This window comes from Oncorhynchus gorbuscha, linkage group LG16 (genome assembly GCF_021184085.1).
Source record: "Oncorhynchus gorbuscha isolate QuinsamMale2020 ecotype Even-year linkage group LG16, OgorEven_v1.0, whole genome shotgun sequence".
In the NCBI taxonomy this organism is placed as follows: domain Eukaryota; kingdom Metazoa; phylum Chordata; class Actinopteri; order Salmoniformes; family Salmonidae; genus Oncorhynchus; species Oncorhynchus gorbuscha.
Genome location: NC_060188.1, coordinates 47,129,604 through 47,156,062, shown reverse-complemented (window position 1 = coordinate 47,156,062; position 26,459 = coordinate 47,129,604). Strand labels below are relative to the sequence as shown.

General features: G+C 42.6%; 1 protein-coding gene across 2 annotated transcripts in view; it reads right to left on the bottom strand.

Annotated features, from left to right (window-relative positions):
- LOC123999706 (double C2-like domain-containing protein beta) overlaps positions 1–26,459 on the bottom strand; it is a 323,615-nt gene that overhangs the window by 136,051 nt on the left and 161,105 nt on the right. For both annotated transcript variants that reach the window (XM_046305710.1, XM_046305711.1), the window contains exon 9: positions 13,250–13,447. In XM_046305710.1, coding sequence (XP_046161666.1) covers positions 13,250–13,447 — 198 coding nt within the window. The remainder of the gene's footprint in view (positions 1–13,249; positions 13,448–26,459) is intronic.

Sequence of the window (26,459 nt, the reverse complement as noted above, 5' to 3'; positions counted from 1 at the left end):
TTGGAGGATAAATAAGAGGAATACATTTGCACAGCTGATGGGAAATGATTGAGAATGTCATATGATCCACTGTCTTTCAATGTGCCATTTTCCTACTTTCTCATTGTTCAAGTTAATACAGGAAAATGTCTCATTTGGAACCCTACATTGTGCTCTACTTTCACCATATACACTGAGTGTACAATTAAGAACACCTTCCTAGGGTGGGCCTGGCTGCCTTGTGGGTGGGCCTACAGTGCCTTGCACAAGTATTCACCCCCTTTGGGATTTTTTATTTTGTGTTTTGTTTGCGCCAAAAGTTCAATTTTAGTCTCATCTGACCAGAGTACCTTCTTCATATGTTTGGGGAGTCTGCCGCATGCCTTTTGGCGAACACCAAACATGTTTGCTTATTTATTTCTGGCCACTCTTCCGTAAAGCCCAGCTCTGTGGAGTGTACGGCTTAACCTGGTCCTTTGGACTGGACAGATGCTCCAGAGCGGGGTTGGAGTTTTGCAGCTCCTTCAGGGTTATCTTGGGTCTCTTTGTTGCCTCTCTGATTAATGCCCTCCGCGCCCGGTCCGTGAGTTTTGGTGGGCGGCCCTCTCTTGGCAGGTTTGTTGTGGTGCCATATTCTTTCCATTTTTTATTTTTTTTATTTAATGGTGCTCCGTGGGATGTTCAAAGTTTCTGATATTTTTTATAACTCAACCTTGATCTGTACTTCTCTACAACTTTGTCCCTGACCTGTTTGGAGAGCTCCTTGGTCTTCATAGTGCTGCTTGCTTAGTGGTGTTGCTGACTCTGGGGCCTTTCAGAACAGGTGTATATATACTGAGATCATGTGACTGATCATGTGACACATTTATTACTTTCCAAAGAGCAAGAAAAGTAGGAATATTTGTACGAAACTTCCTGAGAGATTGTCTAAATATGGCTACTCGCAAAAGAGCCTGGTTGGCTCTACCATCCCTGGCGTTCTTCTCAAAATGCACAACTTTCTCCCTGCCTATCAAGTGTTTTCGGTTTGGTGCTCTAAAATAGCAAAAGTCAATGTATTGTATAAGATTGTTTTTATTGTTATTTTTTTACTGGAACAAATAGTAGCGTCCTAACTTTTATTAATTAATTTATCTTGTGGGGCAGGTAGCCTAGTGGTTAAAGCATTTGGCCAGTAACCAAAAGATTGCTGGATCGAATCCCTGAGCTGACAAGATAAAAAATATGTCGTTCTGCCCCTGAACAAGGCAGTTAACCCCACTGTTGCCCGGTAGGCCGTCGTTGTAAATAAGAATTTGTCCTTAACTGACTTGCCGGGTTAAATAATGGTTAAATAAAAATATTAAATCAAAATATTACTATGCGGAATTAAAAAGGTTAGATGCAAAGAAGTAGATAAATAAATAAATAAATAAAAAATATGATATCAACCAGCAAGAGAAGAAATAATACTCATCCATAAAGAGCATTTTCTCAGCTACCACGGATACTAAAAAATCGAAGTGCAACACAGAAAATGTCCCATTGTCTTGTCATGGCTAAAAATCATAATATCGATTGCACAAATTCTTAGTGTGCAGTAAACTGCATCAACATCTGCTCTTCACTTGTGCCACATAAACACTCATCCCCCACTGTGGTGTGTGAATGTGGACATTGGCATTTTCAAACTGGACCGATGGAGCTGTGACACACTTGCACGCCGTGAACAAACAAAGCACTCAAAACACACACTAGCCAACACGTCCATGTAAACAAAGAAACGCAAACACAAAACAAAAATATCCGGGGCCCCACTGCCGACACCCCCAGATGGAAAATGGGTCCATTTTGTGGGGGGTAGCGACGTTTCAATGGCCATTGTGGCGGAGGGAGGTAAAGAGACTTGAATCCGTTGCTAGTAAAACGTTGCACAGGAAGTGCTCATAAACAAATACATGAACTCCATGGACAGAGTAAACAAATAATAGCCCCGTAATGTGGTTAGTCTGGACTCGGGCGAGTTATTGTTAGCCAGAGGGTGAACATGGTAGGAGACCACTGAACTCCTCAGTCAGTCATTATCAGATGACAGCTGGCAGATTAGAGTCCTAATAGGATTTTACTGTATGTCCCTGGCTGCTCAAATTACTCTCTCACCTGAGACTGCTCCCTGTAGCAGGGTTTCCCAAAATGTTTTGCTTCGTGACCCACCAATTGATGTATTTTCAGTCGTGAAAAACATGCAGTGAAAAAACACAGACTAAAGAATAAGTTAAAGTAATAAAATCTTGGCCGTGGAGAGAATATTTTGTCCTTTTATAGCTAATTTCCAGCAATACTACACATTTTGTCATGGAGCTGAAATAAAATGTTGCCGTTTAAAGTAAAATGTTTCTGCAATTCTATACATTTTTCCATGGGGTATAGAGAAAATGATGCAGATTTTAACAAATGTCCTGCAATTCTACTCATTTTGACATGGCCTATGCTGTGTTGCTACACAAAAAAAGCACATAAAAACAATGGGGCACTGATTGTTTCTGAAGTTCTCAAAGATTCGAGGCTATTATAAAAAGATATTGGTCCATTATCTTTTCTACACACATTCTATTTGGTTTTAGTTGTTTAAGTTTACACTGAAAGTGTTTTTCCACGCCAAAAATTTATAAAAATCACAAAATCACAAAAAATGTAATCCTGCACCCCACCTGGAACTCTGCCGTAAACCACAAGTGGCTCCCAACCCACAGTTTGGGAACCACTGCCCTATTGTACTGGGCCCGGGAAGAGACATGGTTCTTTGTACATACTGCTACATTGATTGAAAAGACTGAGTGCATATGGTGCATTATGAAGGCAGGGGTCAATTCTGAAGAAGCTTGGATAATAACTTAAATGGTTTTGGCAAAGCGAATGAGATTTTGCCATGCCATCCCTTCCCCTTCTCTCCATCACTGTCTCTTGCTTTCTCACCCTTGCTCTCTCCTTCTCTTGCTCTCCCATCCTTACTACCTTATTTTGTATCTCCTTTTCTCTCAAACACCTTTTATTCTGTCCTCCATCCTTTCTTTATCTCCATTTCTCCTGCCGTCTCCTTTTTCTGCTCGAGTCCCTATGTTTTCTAATCCTATCTTTATCTTTCCCTCCTTATGTAGCCCCATCTCTCTCCCTTCTTCCATATCTCTCCATCTTCCACCTATTGCTCTTTATATACATCTCACCCTCTATCCATTCCACATCTTCATCTCTCTCTCATCCTTGCACTACCTCCATCATATCTTCCCTCCATGTGCACCCTCTCCTTCTCCGTGGCCGACGTGAGTAAGACATTTTAAGCATGTTAACCTTCACAAGGCTGCCGGCCCAGACGGCATCCCTAGCCGGGTCCTCAGAGCATGTGCAGTCCAGCTGGCTGGAGTGTTTACGGACATATTCAATCTCTCCCTATCCCAGTCTGCTGTCCCCACATGCTTCAAGATAGCCACCATTGTTCCTGTACCCAAGAAAGAAAAGGTAATTGAACTAAATGACTATTGCCCTGTAACAATAGTCATCATGAAGGGCTTTGAGAGACTAGTCAAAGATCATATGACCTCTACCTTACCTGATACCCTAGACCCACTTCAATTTGTTTACTGCCCCAATAGATCCACAGACAATTCAATAGCCATCACACTGCACACTACCCTATCTCATCTGGACAAGAGAAATAATTATGTAAGAATGCTGTTCATTGACTATAGCTCAGCATTCAACACCATAGTACCCTCCAAGCTCATCATTAAGCTTGAGGCCCTGGGTCTGAACCCTGACCTGTGCAACTGGGTCCTGGACATCCTGAAAGGCCACCCCTAGGTGGTGAAGGTAGAAAACACCTCCACCTCGCTGATCCTCAACACTGTGGCCCCACAGGAGTAGTTTAGTTGTGATTACACCATGATTTGTTAATCATGAGGCATATACCCACGTTCTTCTTCTTTCAAGAGAGATGTTTGTTTCTGTCGGCGCGATGCATGAAGAAACCAGGTGGCTGTACCGACTCCGACAACATATCCCGAGTGAGCCATGTTTCCGTAAAACAGAGAATGTTAAATCTCTGATGTCTCCCTGGAAGGCAACTCGTCCCTAATTTCGTCCACCTTGTTATCTAGAGATTGGACATTGGCGAGTAATATGCTCAGAAGCGGTGGATGTTCGACTTCTGAGTCATACCAGTAGGCCACTCTGTCTGCCTCTCCTGCGGCACTGCGTTGTTTTGGGTGGGACTCTGGGATCAGATCCCATGACCAGGGTGGAGGTCCAATCAAAGGAACGGACAACTTTTCCTAGTTGTCCGTTCGGTTCTAAATAAACAGAGTAAAAACAGTGGGGAAACGGAAAGGGGTGCTGGGTGGAGGGGATGTCTGTGATGCACTTATAATTTTCAATTAAATTCTAGGATGAGTCAAAATGTTAACGCCCCCACCCCCCATATCTTAATGTACAGTTGAAGTCGGAAGTTTACATACACTTAGGTTGGAGTCATTAAAACTAATTTTTTGTTTACAGACAGATTATTTAACTTATAATTAATTTACTGTATCACAATTCCAGTGGGTCAGAAGTTTACAAACACTAAGTTGACTGTGCCTTTAAACAGCTTGGAAAATTCTTGAAAATTATGTCATGGCTTTAGATGTTTCTGACAGGCTTTCAAGACCTACGTTCAAACTCAGTGCCTCTACTTGACATCATGGGAAAATCAAAAGACCAGCCAAGACCTCAGAGAAAAAATATTGTAGACCTCCAACAGGCTGGTTAATCTTTGGGAACAATTTCCAAATGCCTGAAGGTAGCACATTCATCTGTACAAACAATAGTACGCATGTATAAACAACATGGGACCACACAACCGTCATACCGCTCAGGAAGGAGACGCGTTCTGTCTCCTAGAGATGAACGTACTTTCGTGCGAAAAGTGCAAATTAATCCCAGAACAACAGCAGGGGACTATGTGAAGATGCCGGAGGAAACAGGTTCAAAAGTATCTATACCCACAGTAAAACAAGTCCTATATTGACATTACCTGAAAGGCCGCTCAGCAAGGAAGAAACAACTGTTCCAAAACAGCCATAATTTGCAAATAAATTCATTAAAAACCCTACAATGTGATTTTCTGGATTATTTTCTTCTAATTTTGTCTGTCATAGTTGAAGTGTACCTATGATGAAAATTACAGGCCTCTCTCATCTTTTTAAGTGGGAGAACTTGCACAATTGGTGGCTGACTAAATACTTTTGTGCCCCACTGTATATAGCGGAGATAGATCGAGAGGGAGGGATAGAGTAAAAGAGAGAGATCTCCCTGGATGATTGGGTGCCTGTGGAGAAGGTTGCCACCATCAGGGGGGAGACAACACACATATTAGATTGAGTCTCCCGAGATGCATCAGCCCAATTTAGGATGGATTGCAGTGCTGAAGTCACAAACAAGCGGCAGACACTTAAACCCCTCTTCCCATACCAGAGAGATATAAGACACTGGTCTAAGCAAATCCTAGTCTATGGTTTTTCCTTGAATTTTTTTTACATCTATTCTTAGATGAACAGTTCAGTCTACATCTGTATGTTGATCTACTTCTTATCTGGCTATAACAATAAGCAAGTCTTGACGCTCTTAATTTACCATCTCACCTCCCAATAACTTCCCCAGCTAAGCCTTAAGGAGGAAATTGCATTAGTGTACAGCATGGCTCATCCACCATTTGCATAAATACTGTACAGTTCTGTAATGAACATTTCCATTCCCGGTCTTAACCCTATAGGGATATACTACCCTCCTTCCTTTGGCCTCTCACTGACTGCAATCCACATGGATAGCTTCAATAGCTACAAACACTAGCTAAATCATGCTGATGCTGTTCTACTGTGTTAATCTATTCTAAAATGTGGTCTCTTACGGGTCTTTCACACCAAATTGCTTTGGAGAGTTTGAATGTGAATACTATCTGCACAAGGGAGCGCACTAAACAACACACCGTGGTTCGCTCTAAATGTGTGGTCTCGGTCCGATTCCATTCCTACCATGGTGTGGTGCAGTCCTTACCAAACACAGGACAAGAACCAGAGACGTGCAGTATTATTGTAGGCCATGCAAACCAGTTTTGGTGATTTCTGGTGTATCATCAAAATACATCAATCACAATTGTTGGACTTATTCAACAGTTGTTACCTGATTATGTATAAAACAATTGTAAATTAATGTTGAAAGTTGAACTTATATTCGTAAAATGTAAGTTGAAAATGATGATGTTGCTGCTTCCTGTTGACAAGACATTTTGATAAATAGCCCCAGTCATTTTTTTGCGTCATCATTGCATGCGATCATCATTCTCAAAGCCGCTGTTTACTTCTAAGATCACTTTAGCACCGCCCTAAAAACCCGATTCAAATTCGACACAAACCTTCAAATAGGTATGTAATGACACATTATATAAACTCTTTATAGTGTTCTATTTACATTTTAGAGGTGATAAGATGATAAGTGAGACAGATCGAGTGAAAAAAAGCTATTTTCCCACACAACATCTCTCCTTCTCACTATCATGCATTTGTTTCGCTTCCCCACCTGCCATTTTTTTAAAGACCGGACGGAGCTCATTGCCTTGTTGAATTATGCCGAAACGGGCAGCGTGGGGGTCATGTAATTGATTCTGTTGGAAAGGGGAAAAATTGTGCTTTACAATGGTATTGACATTACAGTCTGGAAGTATTACGTTTTTGGGGCGTTAAAATAAGGTTCATTGTACGGACCAAGGCAATGTACAAAAGTGAGTTAGTTTACGTTACCCTATTTTGTCAATCACTCATGAATGATCATGTTGAAATCAATTATGCACGAAGGGAAATCTAAGGTTTTACGTCCTGTAAAAACATTTACAATGTTCAGAAAACACGCGGAATCTGGGAAAAATGTGTACATCAATTTCCGGAAGACAGATACATTTTGAAGTGTTGCATTTTGATTCAAGTGGGTCGCCAAATTGGTAAGTGTAATGCAACACATTTCTGTTAATCACTTCCGCTGAAATAAATAGTAGGGGGGGCATTTGAGTGTAGAGCTGTTTAAACTAACACTATTCAAAGCCAACACGGACATTTGGAAGAACCTACACATGGTTGTTAGATGAGAACTTGTAGAAGGCTTTTATCTATAATTTAGAATGTCGGATGTTGATTTCGGAAGGCTGCCATCATGTAAAAGGGAACAAACTACTTTTTCTATAAGTTAACTTCAACAAATCACAACATGGCATAGGATATTAACAGTGACAAAGGTTGGATGTTACTTAAGTGTTAGTTTGACTGTCAAATCCGTATATTGGTGTGTGGCCTGCGCTCTTTGATATGAGCCGGCATCAGTATGACTAACAAAATCAATGGTACAAAACCAAATATACCAAATATATTGATTTATTCTAAGCAATCAATCTTATGTCATCGTGATGACTGTAAACCTTTATACTAAAATCAGCAATCTGGGGTAAAAAGGTGGTTTCATGGGGTGAAAATGCAACCTGTTAAGGTACAGTAGTAACAAACTGTCCACATAAGAGAAAATAGTTCATTTAAAAGTTTATTTGCTGAAATAATTCACTGTGTAAATTTAAGATGATAATATATGTTGCCCACTCACAAACTATTCCAACAATGACATCTACTTCTCACTTAACAATTTAGAGTAAAAAAATGCTCTCAAGCGCAACTTAACTGGGCGCAGGCCTCAAATTTCCCTAATTTAACCAGGCAGTACACCTTCAATGCCCACTTGTGTGACTGTAATGCTCCAAAAAAATAATCCATGCCTTGCGGCCAAAGTGGCCGTTGTGTCCTTGGGCTGAATATAATAATTATAATTACCTTCTCCCTGCGGCCAATCGCCGTGCTTAAGCATCTTTCACTCACATGGCTCTGGTCGCCTCCTTATCACAGGCCTGGCAGATCCAGAATACACGTGAAGAAAGAGACATCGGGGATAGAACAGCACGTGTCAATTCTGGGGTGCACATTGAAGATGTTAGAAGAACCGTCCAGACGAAAAGCAAGAGCACTTGCCTATATCCTTCTACTATCCCCCATAGTATAACAGTTGACATATTCTATTGGTCAGCTTGTCATTCTATGCGAGGAATATCTTCCAAACAGACTTTGGGACAGAAAGTTGTGGGAGGATAGATCCCAAATTCATAGAACTATTGTACATGAAAAGAAAATGAAAAAGCAATGAGGCTGATGCAAGTAGCAAAGTGGGCCAGTAAGCGAAAGGGTGCTGGTTCGATTCCCTGAGCTGACTAGGAGAAAAATCTGCTGATGTGCACTTGAGCAAGGCACTTAACCTTAATTGTTCCTGTAAGTCGCTCTGGATAAGAGTATCGGCTAAATGTAAAAAATAATCATCTACGTTTAACTTAATGTTGACAAGCTATTATTTCTTCACATTATAAGCGCATCAATGCACTATTTTCAGGTCTCTCCAGAGATGTTCAATCAGGTTCAAGTCTGGGCAAGGGCATTCAGAGAGTCCCAAAACGACTCCCGCTTTGTCTTGGCTGTGTGCATAGGGTCATTGTCCTTTTGGAAGGTAAACCTTCACCCAAGATTGAGGTCCTGAGCCCTCTGGAGCAGGTTTTTATCAAGGATCTCTCTGTACTTTGCTTCGTTCATCTTTGCCTCGATCCTGACTAGTCTCTCAGTCCTTGCTGCTGAAAAACATCCCCACAGCATGATGCCGCCACCACCATAATTCACCGTAAAGATGATGCCAGGTTTCCTCCAGACGACAGGCCAAAGAGTTCAATCTTGGTTTCATCTAAATCAGAGAATCTAGTCTCTCATGGTCTGAAAGTTTTTAGGTGCCTTTTGGCAAACTGCAAGTGGGCTGTCAATTGCCTTTTCCTGAGGAGTGGCTTCCGTCCGGCCTCTCTACCATAAAGGCCTGATTGGTGGAGTGCTACAGAGATGGTTGTCCTTCTGGAAGGTTCTACCATCTCCACAGAGGAACTCTGGAACTCTTTCAGAGTATACTTTTGGTTCTTGGTCATCTCCCTGATCAAGGCCCTTCTCCCCCGATTGCTCAGTTTGGCCAGGTGACCAGCTCTAGCAAGAGTCCAGTTTGTCCAGGTGACCAGCTCTAGCAAGAGTCTTGGTGGTTCCAATCTGCTTCTATTTAAGAATGATGGAGGCCACTGTGTTCTTGGGGACCTTCAATGTTGCAGGTATTTTTTGATACCCTTCCCCAGATCTGTGCCTCGACACAATCCTGTCTCGGAGTTCTACGGATAATCCCATCGATTGGAAAGGCACACACCTGTTTATATAAGTTCCCACAGTTGACAATGCATGTCAGAGCAAAAAGTGTCCATACAGTTGACCAATCACGGACGAAGGGGCGTACACGTCGGCTCCCAAACTTCGGCTGGCCTCGAGAAATGTATTTGTGAGCCAGCTGAAAAACCACTTAATGAAGTCCAAAACGTACTAAAACTTCCTGAACTCTTTCGGCCGGGATGCATGTTTGATGTCTTTAGACACAATACTGGAAGCGAGTTGCTCCCGAATAGGTTGGTGACAGCACACATGCCAGATGATGACTCAATGTAAGAGTTTGACAGCATTGCGGAGGACTTTAATTATAGACAATAATCAGTGCATGACTGCAGTTGCCTGTTGGTTACCTTGGCTTCCCAATTTGATGTTGGTTGTTCAAATCGAATTTGACCTATAATAAACTCAGCAAAAAAAGAAATGTCCCTTTTTCAGGACCCTGTCTTTCAAAGATAATTCGTAAAAATCCAAATAACTTCACAGATCATCATTGTAAATGGTTTAAACACTGTTTCCCATGCTTGTTCAATGAACCATAAACAATTAATGAACATGTACCTGTGGAACGGTCGTAAAGAGACTAACAGCTTACAGAAGGAAGGCAATTAACTAATTGTTAACTGTTAAGTCACAGTTATGAAAACTTTGGACACTAAAGAGGCCTTTCTAATGACTTTGAAAAACATCAAAGAAAGATTCCCAGTGTGAACGTGCCTTAGGCATGCTGCATGGAGGCATGAGGACTGCAGATGTGGCCAGGGTAATAAATGGCAATGTCCCTACTGTGAGACGCCTAAGACACCGCTACAGGGAGACAGGGCGGACAGCTGATCGGTACATCCGAACATCTCACCTGCGGGACAGGTACAGGACGGCAACAACTGCCGAGTTACACCAGGAATGCACAATACCTCCATCAGTGCTCAGACTGTCCGCAATAGGCTGAGAGAGGCTGGACTGAGGGCTTCTAGGCCTGTTGTAAGGCGGGTCCTCACCAGACATCACCGGCAACAACGTCGCCTACGGGCACAAACCCACCGTCGCTGGACCAGGCAGGACTGGAAAAAAAGTGCTCTTTACTGACGAGTCGCGGTTCGTCTCACCAGGGGTGATGGTTGGGTTTGCGTTTATCGTCAAAGGAATGAGCGTTACACCAAGGCCTTTACTCTGGAGCGGGATCGATTTGGAAGTGGCGGATCCGTCATGGTCTGGGGTTGTGTGTCACAGCATCATCGGACTGAGCTTGTTGTCATTGCAGACAATCTCAACGCTGTGCGTTACAGGGAAGACATCCTCCTCCCTTACGTGGTACCCTTCCTGCAGGCTCATCCTGACATGACCCTCCAGCATGACAATGTCACCAGCCATACTGTTCGTTCTATGCGTGATTTCCAGCAAGACAGGAATGTTAGAGTTCCACCGTGGCCAGCGAAGAGCCCATTGAGCACGTCTGCGACCTGATGGATTGGAGGGGGAGGGCTAGGGCCATTCTCCCCAGAAATGTCCGGGAACTTGCAGGTGCCTTGGTGGAAGAGTGGGGTAACATCTCACAGCAAGAACTGGCAAATCTGGTGCAGTCCATGAGGAGGAGATGCACTGCAGTACATAATGCAGCTGGTGGCCACACCAAATACTGTCTGTTACTTTTGATTTTGACCCCTCCTTTGTTCAGGGACACATTATTCCATTTCTGTTAGTCACATGTCTGAGGAACTTATTCAGTTTATGTCTCAGTTGTAGAATCTTATGTTCATAAAAATATTTACACAATAAACACAGTTGACAGTGAGAGGACGTTTATTTTTTTGCTAAGTTTATAAGCAGTATGTCAAGGTGGTGAGACATTAGTTAAATATTGAAGTGAGAAAGCATCAAGGGCAACATCTTGCCAAAAGAAACACACTTGCTGCATTTCAACTACCTCCTACCTTGATTATCCGAGGTAGTCGAGTTTCTTGTAAGACGTCTCGTATGAGTCCTTCATTGTGGGTTTCTTTGCCAATCACATGTTGCTGCAAATGTGTCTTTCTAATTGCCCTATTTGTACTGCACATATCACACAACACACAGCTTGATTACAATTAATTTGCTCCTCCACGTTGCTAATGTGTGCTTCCTTATGCTTCCTCGGTGAAACGGTGCCCAGGAGGATTGTGGCTAGAAAACGTCTGCTTCAACCCAAGTGTTCTGGCCCAGTGCACTCGGGGTGAAGTAGTAAGACAGGCTAATACATTTCTCCATTCTTTCCAAGACAGTCAGATTTAATTGTTCTGAGTCTGTACAGCAGCAGATGAGGTATATAATATTAGCAATAGCTTATAACCTCTATCCAACTGTTGGCCATAATGGAGCACTGATCTGTTTCTACCATTCTGTCCAAGACTGATCTAATGGTTCCAAATGAATACAGCAACAGACTAAAGTATATGATCTCAGCCGGAATACCACATACCATACCAATACTACTGGTTGCCTATCTAGTCCATTGTCAAAAAATTGTACTTGGACCTGGCATTGCTTTACAGTCTGTATCGAACCTACACTCACTATTGCACTTATAAACACAACTAGCCCTAGTGGTTTTCGCCATACTGTAAATGTACAAAATGTTTTGTCCTCGACAATGTAAGCCATTATATAACAGCTGAAGAAGGGCTTAATTCCACGTCAAATCAGGGCTACTTTCAAGTTGAGTGCAACTTCATGTTCCTAGTCTCCTCTCCATAAGAGAGCTTTGCGCTATCCGCAAGGGCATAGTTCAACATCTGTCAAAACTGGTCTAGTCCACCCACTCCGTGGCATTGCCATTCCATCCCCCAATCGGGTGCAGGATTATAGGATAGGCAGGGCAGCCCTAAGACCTCTGCGTTCCAACAGAGCACTTCACTTTGCATGGATTAAACCTTTAGTGGACTGCCCTGCTGTCACACTAACCTGTATTCACTATAGTGTCGAAAAGGCCCATTGGCACCCATCGGAGAGAAATTGGAAGAAAATGAAAACTGATCTGGAGAAATGCTGTAAGAGTGACATGCTTAGGTGACACTTACACATCACCCTGCACAGTCATCAACAGGAAAGCTTCTGTTTAACGTTGTCAATGGTGATCAGTGCTCTTATAAGGGTTTTTCTATTAGAGCATGCCAGCAGTAGGTGCCACGACAACCACTCACTGTAAAACAGAATAAATAAAGAAATGTACTTGTCAAATAAGGTGCATTGCCTTGGCCGGTGACAATAGTGGCCTGACTGGGGCAGATGCACACACGTCTCACACACACAACAGTAGCTTGCACATTCGTGCACACACATATACTAATAACTCATACGTGTCACAGGCAGACACACACAGACACACACAACAGGAGCCTGCCAGCCTCACTGTTTGGCCGGCTGCTCGCGTGTGGATGTAAACAGCCCTCTTGCCGAGACTCAACAGCACGCCCACAAATCCGACCGGAGCCCACTGCATATATCCTGCCTGCTAATTTAAAGCTAGTCAGAGAAGGCATGAATCACCCAGCTGAGAAGCCTCGGCACAAAACTGGGATATGAGCCCAGCCTTTAATCATCACATGCATAATCACATCACAAAAAAACCTGTCCTTATGGTATAACGGGAGTCTATAGTGTAGGAGTGTATGAGTGTAGTGTTGCAAGCAGGAAAGGGAAGCAACAGCCTTTCTGCGACAGCAACAGTTGGCTCTCAACAGTCAGAGAGTTAGCTACGCCACAGAGAGGAAGACGCACAGACACACCGGCCCTCGGCAACCACAGGTACTATAGAAGGAAAAGGAGGAGAGATGGGGAGAAAAGGAAGAGGTAGAAAAAGACTCAGCCACACCTGACGGTTACTCAGCAACCAGACATTGAAGAAAGGAACGAAGGAAGAGGACAAAAACAAGAGAGAAATTGTCTCTACTCACTTGAGTCGTCAGAGTCATAGCCTTCCATGTCCGGCTCCTCCTCCTTCTTGCCGGTTGCTGCGTGTGACAGGGCGGCGGCAGCACCGCCAAAGGCCCGGCCTGGGTCGTCATCGGTGTGGGAGCATGCCGGGTCATCCCCAGAGTTGTGGCTGGCCGAGGACGAGCGCAGCGAGCTGGCCCGGATGAGGACGGGGGGTACTGTGGGAGGGAGACCCCGCGGATAGCGGGGGAAGTAGTCAGAGATCTGCTTGATGGGCTGGATGGGGCCAGGGCACACATCAATGGCCATGTGCTCCTGGATGCTGATGGTGGTCTTCTCGCCTTTGCGTTGTGTCATGCATGCGATCCCTTGGAGCTCCCACCCAGCCCAGTCAAGACCCAGTCAAAACAATAACAATTCCCCAGGTGCCTCTCAAAACACAAAAAAGGCTTCTCGAAAAGTAAACTAATAGCACCAAAGCCAGCCAGACAAAAATGTTATGGAATGTTTTTTCTCTTTTTAAGTTGTTCCTCTGAAGTCTATCCCTAAAGAAAAGCCTGTAGCCCCAGTGGAGAGAGAGCTCCTGGCTGTGAGTGAGATAAGTAGGTCCTGGTGGCGCCTCGGACTCCCCCCTTCTAGCCTGCGCTGCTCTGGGCTACATGGAGAGCCGTGGCTGGTCCACCCTGCAAGCTCTAACCATGCTGTCGGTCTGCCTCACACACAATGCTGCCTGCCTGCACTCTCTACCGTGCTCCCTCTCTCTCTACATCCCTCTCTCCCTCTACCTCTACTCTACACCCTATCTGCAGCTGTGTGTGTGTGTGTGTGTGTGTGTGTGTGTGTGTGTGTGTGTGTGTGTGTGTGTGTGTGTGTGTGTGTGTGTGTGTGTGTGTGTGTGTGTGTGTGTGTGTGTGTGTGTGTGTGTGTGTGTGTGTGTGTGTGTGTGTGTGTGTGTGTGTGTGTGTGTGTGTGTGTGTGTAAGGGAGGGAGGTCTTAGTGAGGAAGGAGGAGGGATCAGCTGATGTCACTGCTTAGCAACCGAGCAGTAAACAGGAACCTCCGGTGCGGGTACTTAATTATGCTATTAGTCCCCATCCATCTGTCAGCAGGAAAGAGGCTCTGCCGTGTGTGTGAGAGAAAGGGCAGGAAGAGGCAGATATTGAAGAAAATAAGTGTGTGTGCGTGCGTGCAAGCTGTGGAGTGAAAGAGAAAAAATGTGCATCTCTTGAGGGACCACAACCGTAAATGTAAGTGTGTGTGTGCCCAGGAGTGTGTGAGAGAGAAGTGAAGAGCTCCGAGTGAGAGAGGGAGTGAGAGTGAGTTTTGTGTGTCACAGAAAGGGAGAGAATCGGGAACTAACCAGCACTTCCTAAATCCCCAGCAGCTTAAATACCATGTTTGGAATGAGCAGTGAGACAATTCAGTGTGCCAGGTCAGTATGCCAGGTCACCTATTCACCAAATAATCTCTAGAGAAACAGGTGCTGAATAACTATGATCAACAAAGTAACAATTAAGAATTGAAAAATGGTGTATCTGAGTAGTAACATTCCTCACATATTACAGCCCAGGTGGTTGTGGGATCAATCTCCACAACCACTTATGCTGGGTCTTAATTTAAATCAGTCATTATCAAAAACGAGTGTCACAACTACATAGAGAGTGGGCAAACAACCTCCCCCTGGGTGGAAAGTGGTTACTGTTTTTGAGAATCACTGAAATTTCGTAGGATATTTTTTTCATACCTTTAACTACATAACGTTAAAAAATATATTTTTGCATGGTGCGTGAGATGAATTCATTTAAGTGGTGAAATACCCCTTTACACCCCGTTAGTGTTTTTATGAGTCCATATTCATGTGACTTGAATTGCCTTTTTGCAAAGCATGTGCTTGAAATGGGCCACAAACATTGATTGTGTGTGTTTTTCAAAGACACCTGCTCCAAGAGCAGACATTTTCCATGGTGCCTGCTCACAATGCAAACAGTGATGCATCGAACACATTGATCATTTAGACATCCATAAGAGTGACTTTAATCTCACTTAAAAGATCATGAGCCCACATGACAGGAGTCTTACTTGAGTTTGACAGGAGCCAGGCAAGTCATGTAATCCATTTATCAACAAATCACCTGACTAACCAATCTGTCAACCTGCCATTCAAAACGTACATTACAGATATAAAGTATCTTATCAAAAACTATAGAAAAATTGCCAACATCCTCAGAAAATACATTTGCCCTCTTTTGGGGTCTGTTCTTGTCACAATTGAGAAATAAAAAAGAACCCCTTTTCAATGACATTTGAGTGATTGAATACAATTAAGCTATTAAGTCATTCACGTGACAGTGGTGTGGGGCGAACATTTTTTAGGGAAAATACTGAATGAGAGCAAATTAATTCACAATCTATTTCTCTCTTTGATCCTTGACGGTACTTTACGAGTGCACATTTACATTCACTTTCCCAATCTTTACACAAGGAAAACAAAGACCCAAGTAACAAAATCAAAAATGCCCATGTCCATTGCCCTCGTTCACCGATGGGAGAGAGTTGATGGACAGAGTTTCGTTTGAAATCAATATTCGAGTGAGGTGACAAACAGGCAACACTATTTGTGGGACATGTTGATGTTAAATAGGTTGACGAGATGGTTGCAAATGGTGCCAAATGTGTTTCTTTCTATCTGGAGTTTAACGTTTCGAAGAAGCTAGCTTGCGTATCTGGAAAACTGAAGAGGCCATCTTATCTATCTAAAGGAGATTCTGAAGGTTCTTTAAAAAATGTGGTCCCGCTTTATTGGAAGTGTATCTTATGAAGGCTTTATAAAGCATTTGTATAGGATTTATAAGCACCACATAAATCGGTTACAGTTCATCTATAACCCTTTTTCATCCTCTATAAAGGATTAATACATGTGAACAAATACATTGTGAATCTTTAGAGAGTATTATATGAAGTTATAGATGATTTGTGAAACATCTATGTAGTGCTTATGAAGCCTATAAGAAGGTTTTATGAAGCCTTCGTAAGATGCACTTCCAATAAAGCAGGACCAAAAATGTGTACATTTCCAACCTCACCTGCTATAGGTTCTGTTACAGTATGCTCTTTGATTTGGAATATCGGAATGCAATTTAAAAGAGTCATTTTAATCGATTAACTGTCACAGTTCAGAGTCAACATTAAATCCAAATACATTTCACAGAGATGTTTCATAACTATGTGGCTTAATCAATTATACTCAAGGGAATTTGATTTCAAACTAAAATGTTGCATTGTGTGATAACACACTACTGGGAAAAAGTGGCCACGTGGAAAAGAGCGTTCGGGTAAAACATAGGCCTATTCCAGGATGTAAGAGACCCTTTTAATGGAGATTTGTCCAACACTCCAGCCAAACTCCACCCTCTTGATAAAGATTACGAGAACATTGCAAGGGCAGACCAGAGCAGCTCCAAATTCATCCTGGTCCTTCTGAACCATAAGTGGTGGGCGTAACTGTGTAGAACAGTGTTTGAAGCCTCTTCTACTAAAGAACACTGGGTCATCTTCAGAGCTGCTGAGAGTTGCACTGTTTTGGTCAGACACGTTGGGTATGGAAATGAAATGGCACTTGATTTTCAACTGAATCTGTAGAAAACATGTACTACAGCTTATGATGACTGCTTAAACAAAGTGAACATACCCCCCCCCCCCCATAAGGTTTGCCTGCAGGTGGGGGAGTTCATCGGAAGATGATGATTAGATATCATACAATGATTAAAGCCAAAAGTTCATTTTAAATTGCGATCATAAGGTCAAGTCTACACGCTTTCACCCGACACAAATTAATCATACTGTACAAATCACTGTGTAAATTAAGTTGATATAGTGATAATTGTCATGTTGGCAAAATAAAATGATTCTCCATCAACAATGATCAGAATATTTGCACAACATATTATTCTATGCGCAACACTGACCGGCAATGACGGAAGACAACATCTTCAGGCGTACTAGCTGAACCACTAGGTTTAGAGATAGAATCCAAGTTGACCTAACTCTAGAAATTCATTTCTCTCAGACTATGCTGAACTTGTCATGTTTCATCATCAGAAAATGCTTTGAGAATCCCTAAGACAAACTTGCCATGGTTTTATGCAACTGAATTTATTGTAGATTGAATGCAGACCAAAAAATGGGTATTAGGCAGAATGAAAAACAAAGGATTTATCACGCACTGAAAAGCTGCTGCCCTTTGGCCCTCACACAGAGCTTTAGTGTTGTTCCCTTGAATATAGTATATCTGTGTGTATATCAAATAAACATTATTTTAAAAAGGAAAGTATTGTATCTCACCATCTAATGCATCATTTTAGAATTCAAGGCAGAACCTCTATTCATGTTGTTTACGGAAATACCTTTTCTTTTGTATCTGTGTTTGATAAAAGGCAGAATCACCACTCCTTTGCTCCCTGCCGAATCAGCAGAGAGCAAAAGGGATAGGAACGAATGCATAGGGAAGATACACTACATGAACAAATGTATGTGGACACCTGCTCTTCGAATAACTAATTCCAAAATCATGGGCATTTGTATGGAGTTGGTCCCCCCTTTGCTGCTATAACAGCCTCCACTCTTCTGGAAGGTTTTCCACAAGATGTTGGGCACTGATGTTGGAAGATTAGGCCTGGCTCACACTCAGCGTTAAAAAATCATCCTAAAGGTGTTTTCTGGGGTTAAGCTCGGGGCTCTGTGCATGCCAGTCAAGTTCTTCCACACCGATCTGAACAAACCATTTCTGTATGGACCTCGCATTGTGCACCGGGGCATTGTCATTCTGAAACAGGAAATGGCCTTCCCCAAACTGTTGCCACAAAGTTGGAAGCACAGAATTGTCTAGAATGTAATTGTATGCTGTAGTGTTAAGATTTCCATTCATTGGAACTAAGGGCCCTAGCCCGAAACCATGAAAAACAGCCCCAGAACATTATTCCTCATCCACCAAACTTTACAGTTGGCACTATGCATTCAGGCAGGTAGTGTACTCCTGGTGTCCGCCAAACCCATATTTGTCCTTCAGACTGCCAGATGGTGAAGTGTGATTCATCATTCAAATCAAATTGATTTATCAAATCAAATTCCAGAGAACGCGTTTCTGCTGCTCCAGAGTCCAATGGCGGCGAACTTCACACAAATCCTGCTGACGCTTGGCATTGCGTTCTTAGGCTTGAGTGCAGCTGCTCGGCCATGACACCCATTTCACGAAGCTTCCGAATAACAGTTATTGTGCCAACGCTGCTTCCGGAGGCAGTTTGCAACTCAGCAGTGAGTGTTGCAACCGAGGACAGAAGATTTATACGCACTACGTGCTTCAGCACTCAGCGGTCCTGTTCTGTGAGCTTGTGTGGCCTACCACTTCGCAACTGCTCCTAGATGTTTCCACTTCACAATTACAACACTTACAGTTGACTGGGTTCTAACCGTGCAGACATTTGGCGAACTGACTTGTTGGAAATGTGGTATCCTATGACGGTGCCACGTTGAAAGTCACTTAGCTCTTCAGTAAGGCCATTCTACTGCCAATGTTTGTCTATGGAGATTGCATGGCTGTGTGCTCGATTTTATACACCTGTCAACAACGGGGGTGGCTGAAATAGCTGAATCCACTCATTTGAAGGGGTGTCCACATACTTTTGTATATACAGTGTAGGGTAAAACATTTACATCAACAGGTGGATGGTAAGAGCTTAGTAGTGGTAGACCATCAATAACTTCAGTATTAAAAACAGTTTGCATTGCAACACAGTCACAGTGCAGCATAATGGAAAGTCCAGGGGCCTCAATTGTGAACAGCATTACTTTTTCACACAAGTGAAGAATGCACCCTTCTGCCAATCTGAACTGAGTATTCAGCCAAACACTGGTTTAAGAACAAATATATTTCAACGTATTCAGTATGTTGATAATGGGGCCCAAGGTATTTAAGGTATTTGAGGATATTGGTTGAATTAAGCCCGCAGCCTACTGTGTAGAGCACAGTAAGACATGGGACACTAGTCGGGCTGTTGCAGTAACCATATTACCGCCACACCAGCAGTCATGAGTCATGACCGCAGTACAATTCCACGTGACCGCAGAGTCACGGTAAACTTCTTTTATGCACTCTGGACATGCTTTGGTAGGACCCAACTTGCTAACCACCATCAGGTCCTAATGGCCTGGTACTCAGGGCTCTATTGTCCCTCTAACTACTTTGACATCAATGCAAATGCATTCGAAAATCACATCCAATACTTATCATAAAAACAGTATTGTACTTTTAAAGTCACTTTTTAACTTTATCAATTTGAAGAAAGAAGTTCAACAGCAGGTTGAAACTGAGTGGAAAACATGGTCTTTGTGGATGTTTCAAACCCTAACACAAAGAAATGGGCAGCGCTTTCTAAGGTGATGATTTAATTCAAAAACACCCATATGGATATTAGAGCTTATGCATATGCATAGTCTAATGAGGCCAAGGCTGAAAAACAACAACAATTGTGCTCTTATACAATACATAGGGCGCGCTTCAGCAGCTTATATGCAGCTTGTATGCATGGAGGCCTGGAGATGCTAAACTTGTTTATGTTAATTAATGGTCAATTACCGTGACACCGGCAGGCTTTTGCATGACAATAACCGGCTGACAAATGTTTATGACCGCTGCAGCCATAGACACTAGTTTACAATGTGCTGTATCAAGACGCAGTGTGTACTGTGTATTGGAGAGACATGAGGCACCAGGGGATTCCAGGATCCGAGAAGAGAGCTCGATTCAGAATCAGGAGATGGAGAGGAGGATCAGAACAGGCCAAGATAAAGCAAAGCAATTCGACACATACAACAACACAGTTACACATGGAATAAACAAAAAATAGTCAATAATACAGCAGAACAAAAGAAAACAAAAAGTCTATATACAGTGAATTCAAATGAGGTAAGATAAGGGAGTTAAGGCAATAAATAGGCCATGGTGGCGAAGTAATTACAATATAGCAATTAAACAGTGGAATGGTAGATGTGCAGAAGATGAATGTGCAAGTAGAGATACTGGTGTGCAAAGGAGCAAGATAAATAAATAAATACTGTATGCAGATGAGGTAGGTAGATAGATGGGCTGTTTACAGATGGTCTATGTACAGGTGCAGTGATCTGTGAGCTGCTCTGACAGCTGGTGCTTAAAGCTAGTGAGGGAGATATGAGTCTCCAGCTTCAGAGATTTTTGCAGCTCGTTCCAGTCATTGGCAGCAGAGAGCATTGTGCCCTCACAGGTTGCAGTGAGAACTGGGCCCTGTATCACTTTTGAGAGACAGCCACTTTAATGGAAGCTGAGATAGTATTAGGCTACCCAATCTATAGAATGGAGTGTCATGCTGTATAGTATTCCCACAGTATGTTTTAAATATTGTTTGTCCCAATATGAATTCATAGAAATTATTGTAATTACGAGACTGAAAACATATTATAGGAACGTCGATAGGCAATTTATTCAATCAGACCTTAAGCAACAAACACTGATCGGGGACTGCCCTTCTGTAGGGGTGGAAGGACCAATAGATTAGAGGTGGCAGAACAAAGTACTCGTGTTGGGGTGTAGGGTTTGACCTTAGACTGAAGGTAGGGAGTCGTAGTTCTTCTTGCTTCTCCGTAGGCAAGCACCAGGGTCTTGAAGAGGATGCGAGCCTCGACAGGAAGCGTGCCAGTGGAGTGTGCGGAGGGTTGGGGTGACATGAAAGAACTTGGGAAGGTTGAACACCATGCAGGCTGCGGCGTCCTTGACACGTTGCAGGGGTTTGATGGTATAAGCGAAGAGCACCGCCAACAAAGAGTTACAGTAGCCTAGACGGGAGATGACAAGTGCCTGGATTAGCACCTACGTACGCCGCTGCCACGGAGTTGTCAACTGTGCTGGAGTGGACAGGGCTTCTCTAGGAGGAAGAACAGCTCTGTCTTGTAGAGGTTGAGCTTAAGGTTGTGGGCAGACATCCAAGAGGAGATGTCTGCCAGGTACGCAGAGATGCATTTCGCCACCTTGGTGTCAGAAGGGGGGAAAGAGTAAAGTAGTTGAGTGTCATCCGCATAACAATGATAGGAGAGACCATGTGAGGATTTAACGGAGCCCAGTGACTTGGTGTAAAGAGAAAAAAGTAGAGAGCCTATAACAGAGCCCAGGGGGACACCAGTAGTGAGAGCATGTGGTGCAGACACAGATCCTCTCCAGACCACCGGGTAGGAGTGACCTGCCAGGTAGGATGCAATCCAGCAGTGTGCAGAGCCTGAGGATCTGATGATTCATGGTGTCAAGTTAATCTTCACTCTGTCTCCTCACTTTACCGCTTGACCAGTCCCTCTCACACTTTCACTGTCCTCTTCCCTCCCTCTCTCTCACACAGCAGTTCCCAACATGGCAAAGTGTTTTTGCATTTTCTACCTGTAGAATTGTTGTATAAAGCAAATAATTTACATTATGCTGGCATGGGGGAAACGAGCTACAAACCCTCAAACCTAGTCAGTCAGGGAATTGTAGGATCAGTTCTGGATTTGTGTGTGTGTGTGGGGGGGGCGGGGGGCGGGGGGGGCTTGTAGAACAAACCAGAGAGCATGATATTCTGAATACTAATGCTATTGACTTGTAAACATGAAACAAGAAGAAATGGGAGGCTGTAAGTCATTTCAATACATTCAAATAGGTAAAGTAGTACAGGTTAAAATAGATAGTTTGGGTTATTTATTTCCCCAGAGTCAGGTGAACTAGTGGATACTATTTTTATGTCTCCGCGTTCAGTTTGAAGGAAGCTGCCTACTAGCTTTAGCTCAATGGCTTACTAGCATTAGCACAATGAGTGGAAGTCTATGTGAACAGCAAGCATGCTAGCTGTACTTGTAGACTTCCAATCATTGCACAAACGCTAGTTATCAATGGCTCACAAAACTTCCTTCATACTGGACGCAGAAACTTAAAAATGGTATCCATGAGTTAATCTGACTCTGGGGAAGTAGATAAAGGGATATCCCTTGAACTATCCCTTTAAAAATATTTGCAGCACAAAAAAACTCTGCCTAACATAAGCATGTGTACAGATGTCGACACTACATATTCAACACAATTTCATGCTTTGGCACGAAGGTGTGCGTGTTTACAGGGAAAATGTAGGCAACCAAGGTACTAATGCCTTGAAACACACTCATCTCGATAACTGGGAAAGATAGGGCTGGTGGGGATGCTCTGTGAATCCAGCTGTGAACATGCAAATGCCAACGATGCGTGTGAACACGGTGAATAAACAAGATAAAATGTTGACGTGAAGCGTTGTTACCTCGGACAAGACCATGATTCTCGGACTTTGTCATTATATTCCCCAATGTTCTGTTACATTGAGCTGAGGGTGGTGAGATTTGTGTGGAATAGATTTGGTCTCAACCAATGCAAACAACAACATGATAGTCAAAGGTAACTTTCGTTACTGATGGGGAATCATGTGAAACTTGCAATAACATACAGTAGGAAAAAAGTACATGTGAATTGAGGAGGGCCAATACCGCTTTCATAATCAGTTTTTGTAACAAATTATAAAGCATGACATTTCAATCTAAGAACGACATTGGAGAAATACTGATTCTGAGAACACACCCAAAATCGGCTGTTATTCCATTTTACCATGTCATACATTAACCTGTCCACAGTATAACTTAATACATAGGGAACCCATAAAAAATATGAACTCTAAACTATTGACTTCAGTGGACCAGCAACTTAATCCAAGACACAACATGAAGTCTGTGCAGAGTGAAAATACAGCATTCATGAATAAATACATTATGAGCTATTATACAGATCCTAGAAATACTCCACTTGAGCACGTGGTTATATATGCATACGACAGGCGTACACAATCTTACATAAGCAGGGGAGTTGTGGGGATGTATAGCAGGAAGCCCATGAAGAATAGTTCTACCCGAGCATAGGCCCTAGTGTCAGATTCATACACTGTGTTTTCCGAAGGTAGGGATCACTGCCTGCTTGCATGGTGACAATGCCATTTAAACCAGGTAAGATAGCCTATTCAATTAACTAGATTACAAATATTGAATATACAATATGCACATAGCGATGTCTTCTGGCCTAGACGACATACTGTACTACTGTCAAGGTAAGCAAACATTTAAGCAATTTGGGAGAACAATCACATTTTCATAGAAAACTGACAACTCTACTGTGACAGGAGGCCAAGCGGTCTAGGGACTGAAGCTGTGCTGATTGCGTTTGATTATGCGAGGACAGTATTTGTGGTTTCAGAAAACCCACATGGGTGACCTTGCCCAGGAATCACTGCCAACACCCAATTACACTTTGTGGGAACCTAATATTGGCATTATTTGACAAGGTCCATACAAATCAGAGCCTGAGTTGGAGCCAGCTCTGTGAACAATATAAAAACACTAGAAGATTGTAAGTAAATGGTAGAATAGAACAGAATTGTATTGGCCTAACACAATCCATTATTAGGCCTTCTACCAATAAATGAGATGAAGAGACAGGAGCTTCTGTTATCTTAATCAGAGTACACCAGAAGACGCCAAAGAGCAAACGAACAAGGACTTTTTTCAGAGATTTTCAGAGATAAATACACCTAGGAAATGGTTGGACCACTGTACGGCAGTAACTGGAGAAGAGACTGTAGGGTACTTACTAGGGCCTGAGGTATGGTAGTGTTCTTATTGGTTACTGAGGTACAGAGCTGTAGTAGGTCACTTTCTGGGCACAAAGTTTCCAGAGTAAAGTTCATCTTCAGAGACATGGGGTAAACTCCAGGACTGTCCATCTCCAGGACTGAGGGAGGACATCTGAAGTAGAGTTCTTCTCAGATCCGCGATTGAGATCCGAACCCTCCAAATTCCCACCCGAACCAGACATGATCCAGTCATAAAAAAAAAAAAATTATATTTCCGATCTGATATGGATCTGAGGTGGACCAGAGTTGAGAGACAATTGAGAAAAACACCTGGCACCGACAGATGTGGCAGCTCTGCTTCTAGCTCCTAAGCAACTTTGAAGTATTTCTTTTCTTGTTTGTTTGTTATTTCTTACCTTATTAGCCCACAATTATTTTTGTGTTATTACTAGTGGTGGAAAAAGTACACAGCAATTATACTTGAGTAAAAGTAAAGTTCCCTCAATAGAATTTGTAAGTCGCTCTGGATAAGAGCATCTGCTAAATGACTTAAATGTAAATGTAAATGTAGAAAATGACTCAAGTAAAAGTCACCTAGTAAAATTATACTTGAGTAAAAGTATGAAAGTAATAAATATACTTAAGTATCAAAAGTAAAAGTATCAATCATTTCAATATTCCGTATATTAAGCAAACCAGATGGGAACATTTTCTTGTTTTTTTAATTTATGGAAAGCCACGGGCACACTCCAACATTCAGACATAATTTACACACAAAGCATGTGTGTTACGTTCGCCAGATCAGAGGCAGTAGGGATGACCAGGGATGTAATGAGTACTTTTGGGAGTCAAGGAAAATGTATGGAGTAAAAAGTACAAAATATTCTGAAGGAATGTAGTAAAGGTATTAAAAAGTATAAATAGTAAAGTACAGATACCCACAAAAAAACTACTTAAGCAGTACTTTAAAGTATTTTTTACTTAAGTACTTTACACCACTGGTTTTACGCCCATGCATTGACTTTTGTTCTCAATACATGTTGGGGATGTTATTCACGAGGACATATTTATCTGTCTCACGATTCCCGAGCAGGAAACGACACATGGGATGTTCAGTGTGCTGCGTGGCTATATTGACAAAAACCAGATTCCATGGAATTGAATGGTGGGCTTTTGCATAAATGGGGCCCCATCTATTTGTGGGACAGCAGGCAGGCCTCTGCATCTAGTTATGAATGTGTCTCCCTCTGCTATATAGACTCATTGTATGATACACCGAGAGAAAATGGCGGAAAAAGAGCTGAGCACAAAACTGTGAGATATATTGCAGTGGGTACCTTAGATTGCAAACTACATCCAACCACATCCACTGCAAGCACGCCTGTTCACAAAACTACGTAGAGATAAGGGATCAGAGCATGACAATATTCTTGGAGGTTATCAAGAGTGTTGGAAATATTTTTTGCATTGAGAGAGGAATTGTTGTCATTCACAATATACCTGTAACGAAAAGAAAATGTGTAACAGACATTCTGTATTTGGAATACTGAACGCAAGCATGCAGAGAAAATAAAAACACATTCTACAGACGAGTGACCAAATCAGTAGATTCAGAAGAAAGAGGTCTTATTGGAGAGAGAGTCTTTCAAAAGCGAACCATGCCCCCTTCCCTCGGCTATGCATGCTTCTAAGAGAAACAGCATCCGTAAGTGTCCCACACGAGTTAGGACTGCTTACCTCCTGAGCTTGGAAGAGCACTTTAGGACCTACTTCCCAATCCGTTTGACTGTGATCTTTGCTCAGTTGACATGCCGGTAATTTAAATTTAACAGCTGATTGAGCGTTCATGTGATCCGAATGCAGTCACGGATCACAACGTAGGAGTTTTGGTTCCTGACTCAAAGGGAATACCTTGCCCTCTCCCTGTGAGCATTAATGTTGTGTTCAAAACAACTGGGAGCTCGGAAATCTCAAGACTTCAGAGCATTCAAGACAACGGGGAACTCTAGAAGAAAAATTAGCTCCGACTGGGAAACATAGTTCTGAACGGTCATCCAACTTTAAATTCTAACTCGAGAACTCAGGCCTCTTTCTAGAGCTCCAACTTTCCAGCCTGAAGATCACTGACATCATGATTTGATCTTGCATTTTTCACTAGCTCATATCTGTGTGAAACTTGACTGAGTGCACTCGTCTGCATTAAAATCAAATAACGATCTAGGTTGGATGTGACAGCAGAGATGAGGTACGCACTGTTGACCACGCCCCCCTGACTTTGAGAATCTCCAAAGTGACATGCATCAAGCACACCCATCTCATTAGTGGTGGTGAGATAAGATACATTATGTCAGACTAATTTGCAATTGACTGTCATAGCCCCACATTAAAAGTAGGTGATGGTGATTTGAGAAGACAATCATAAACACTTTTGGAATGTTTTTCAATATCCCCCAAATAAAAAAGTTAACATGGTTGATGTCGCAATAATTTCAGATATCAAAATGGGGTCATGGGCCAAAAAAGTTTGGGAACC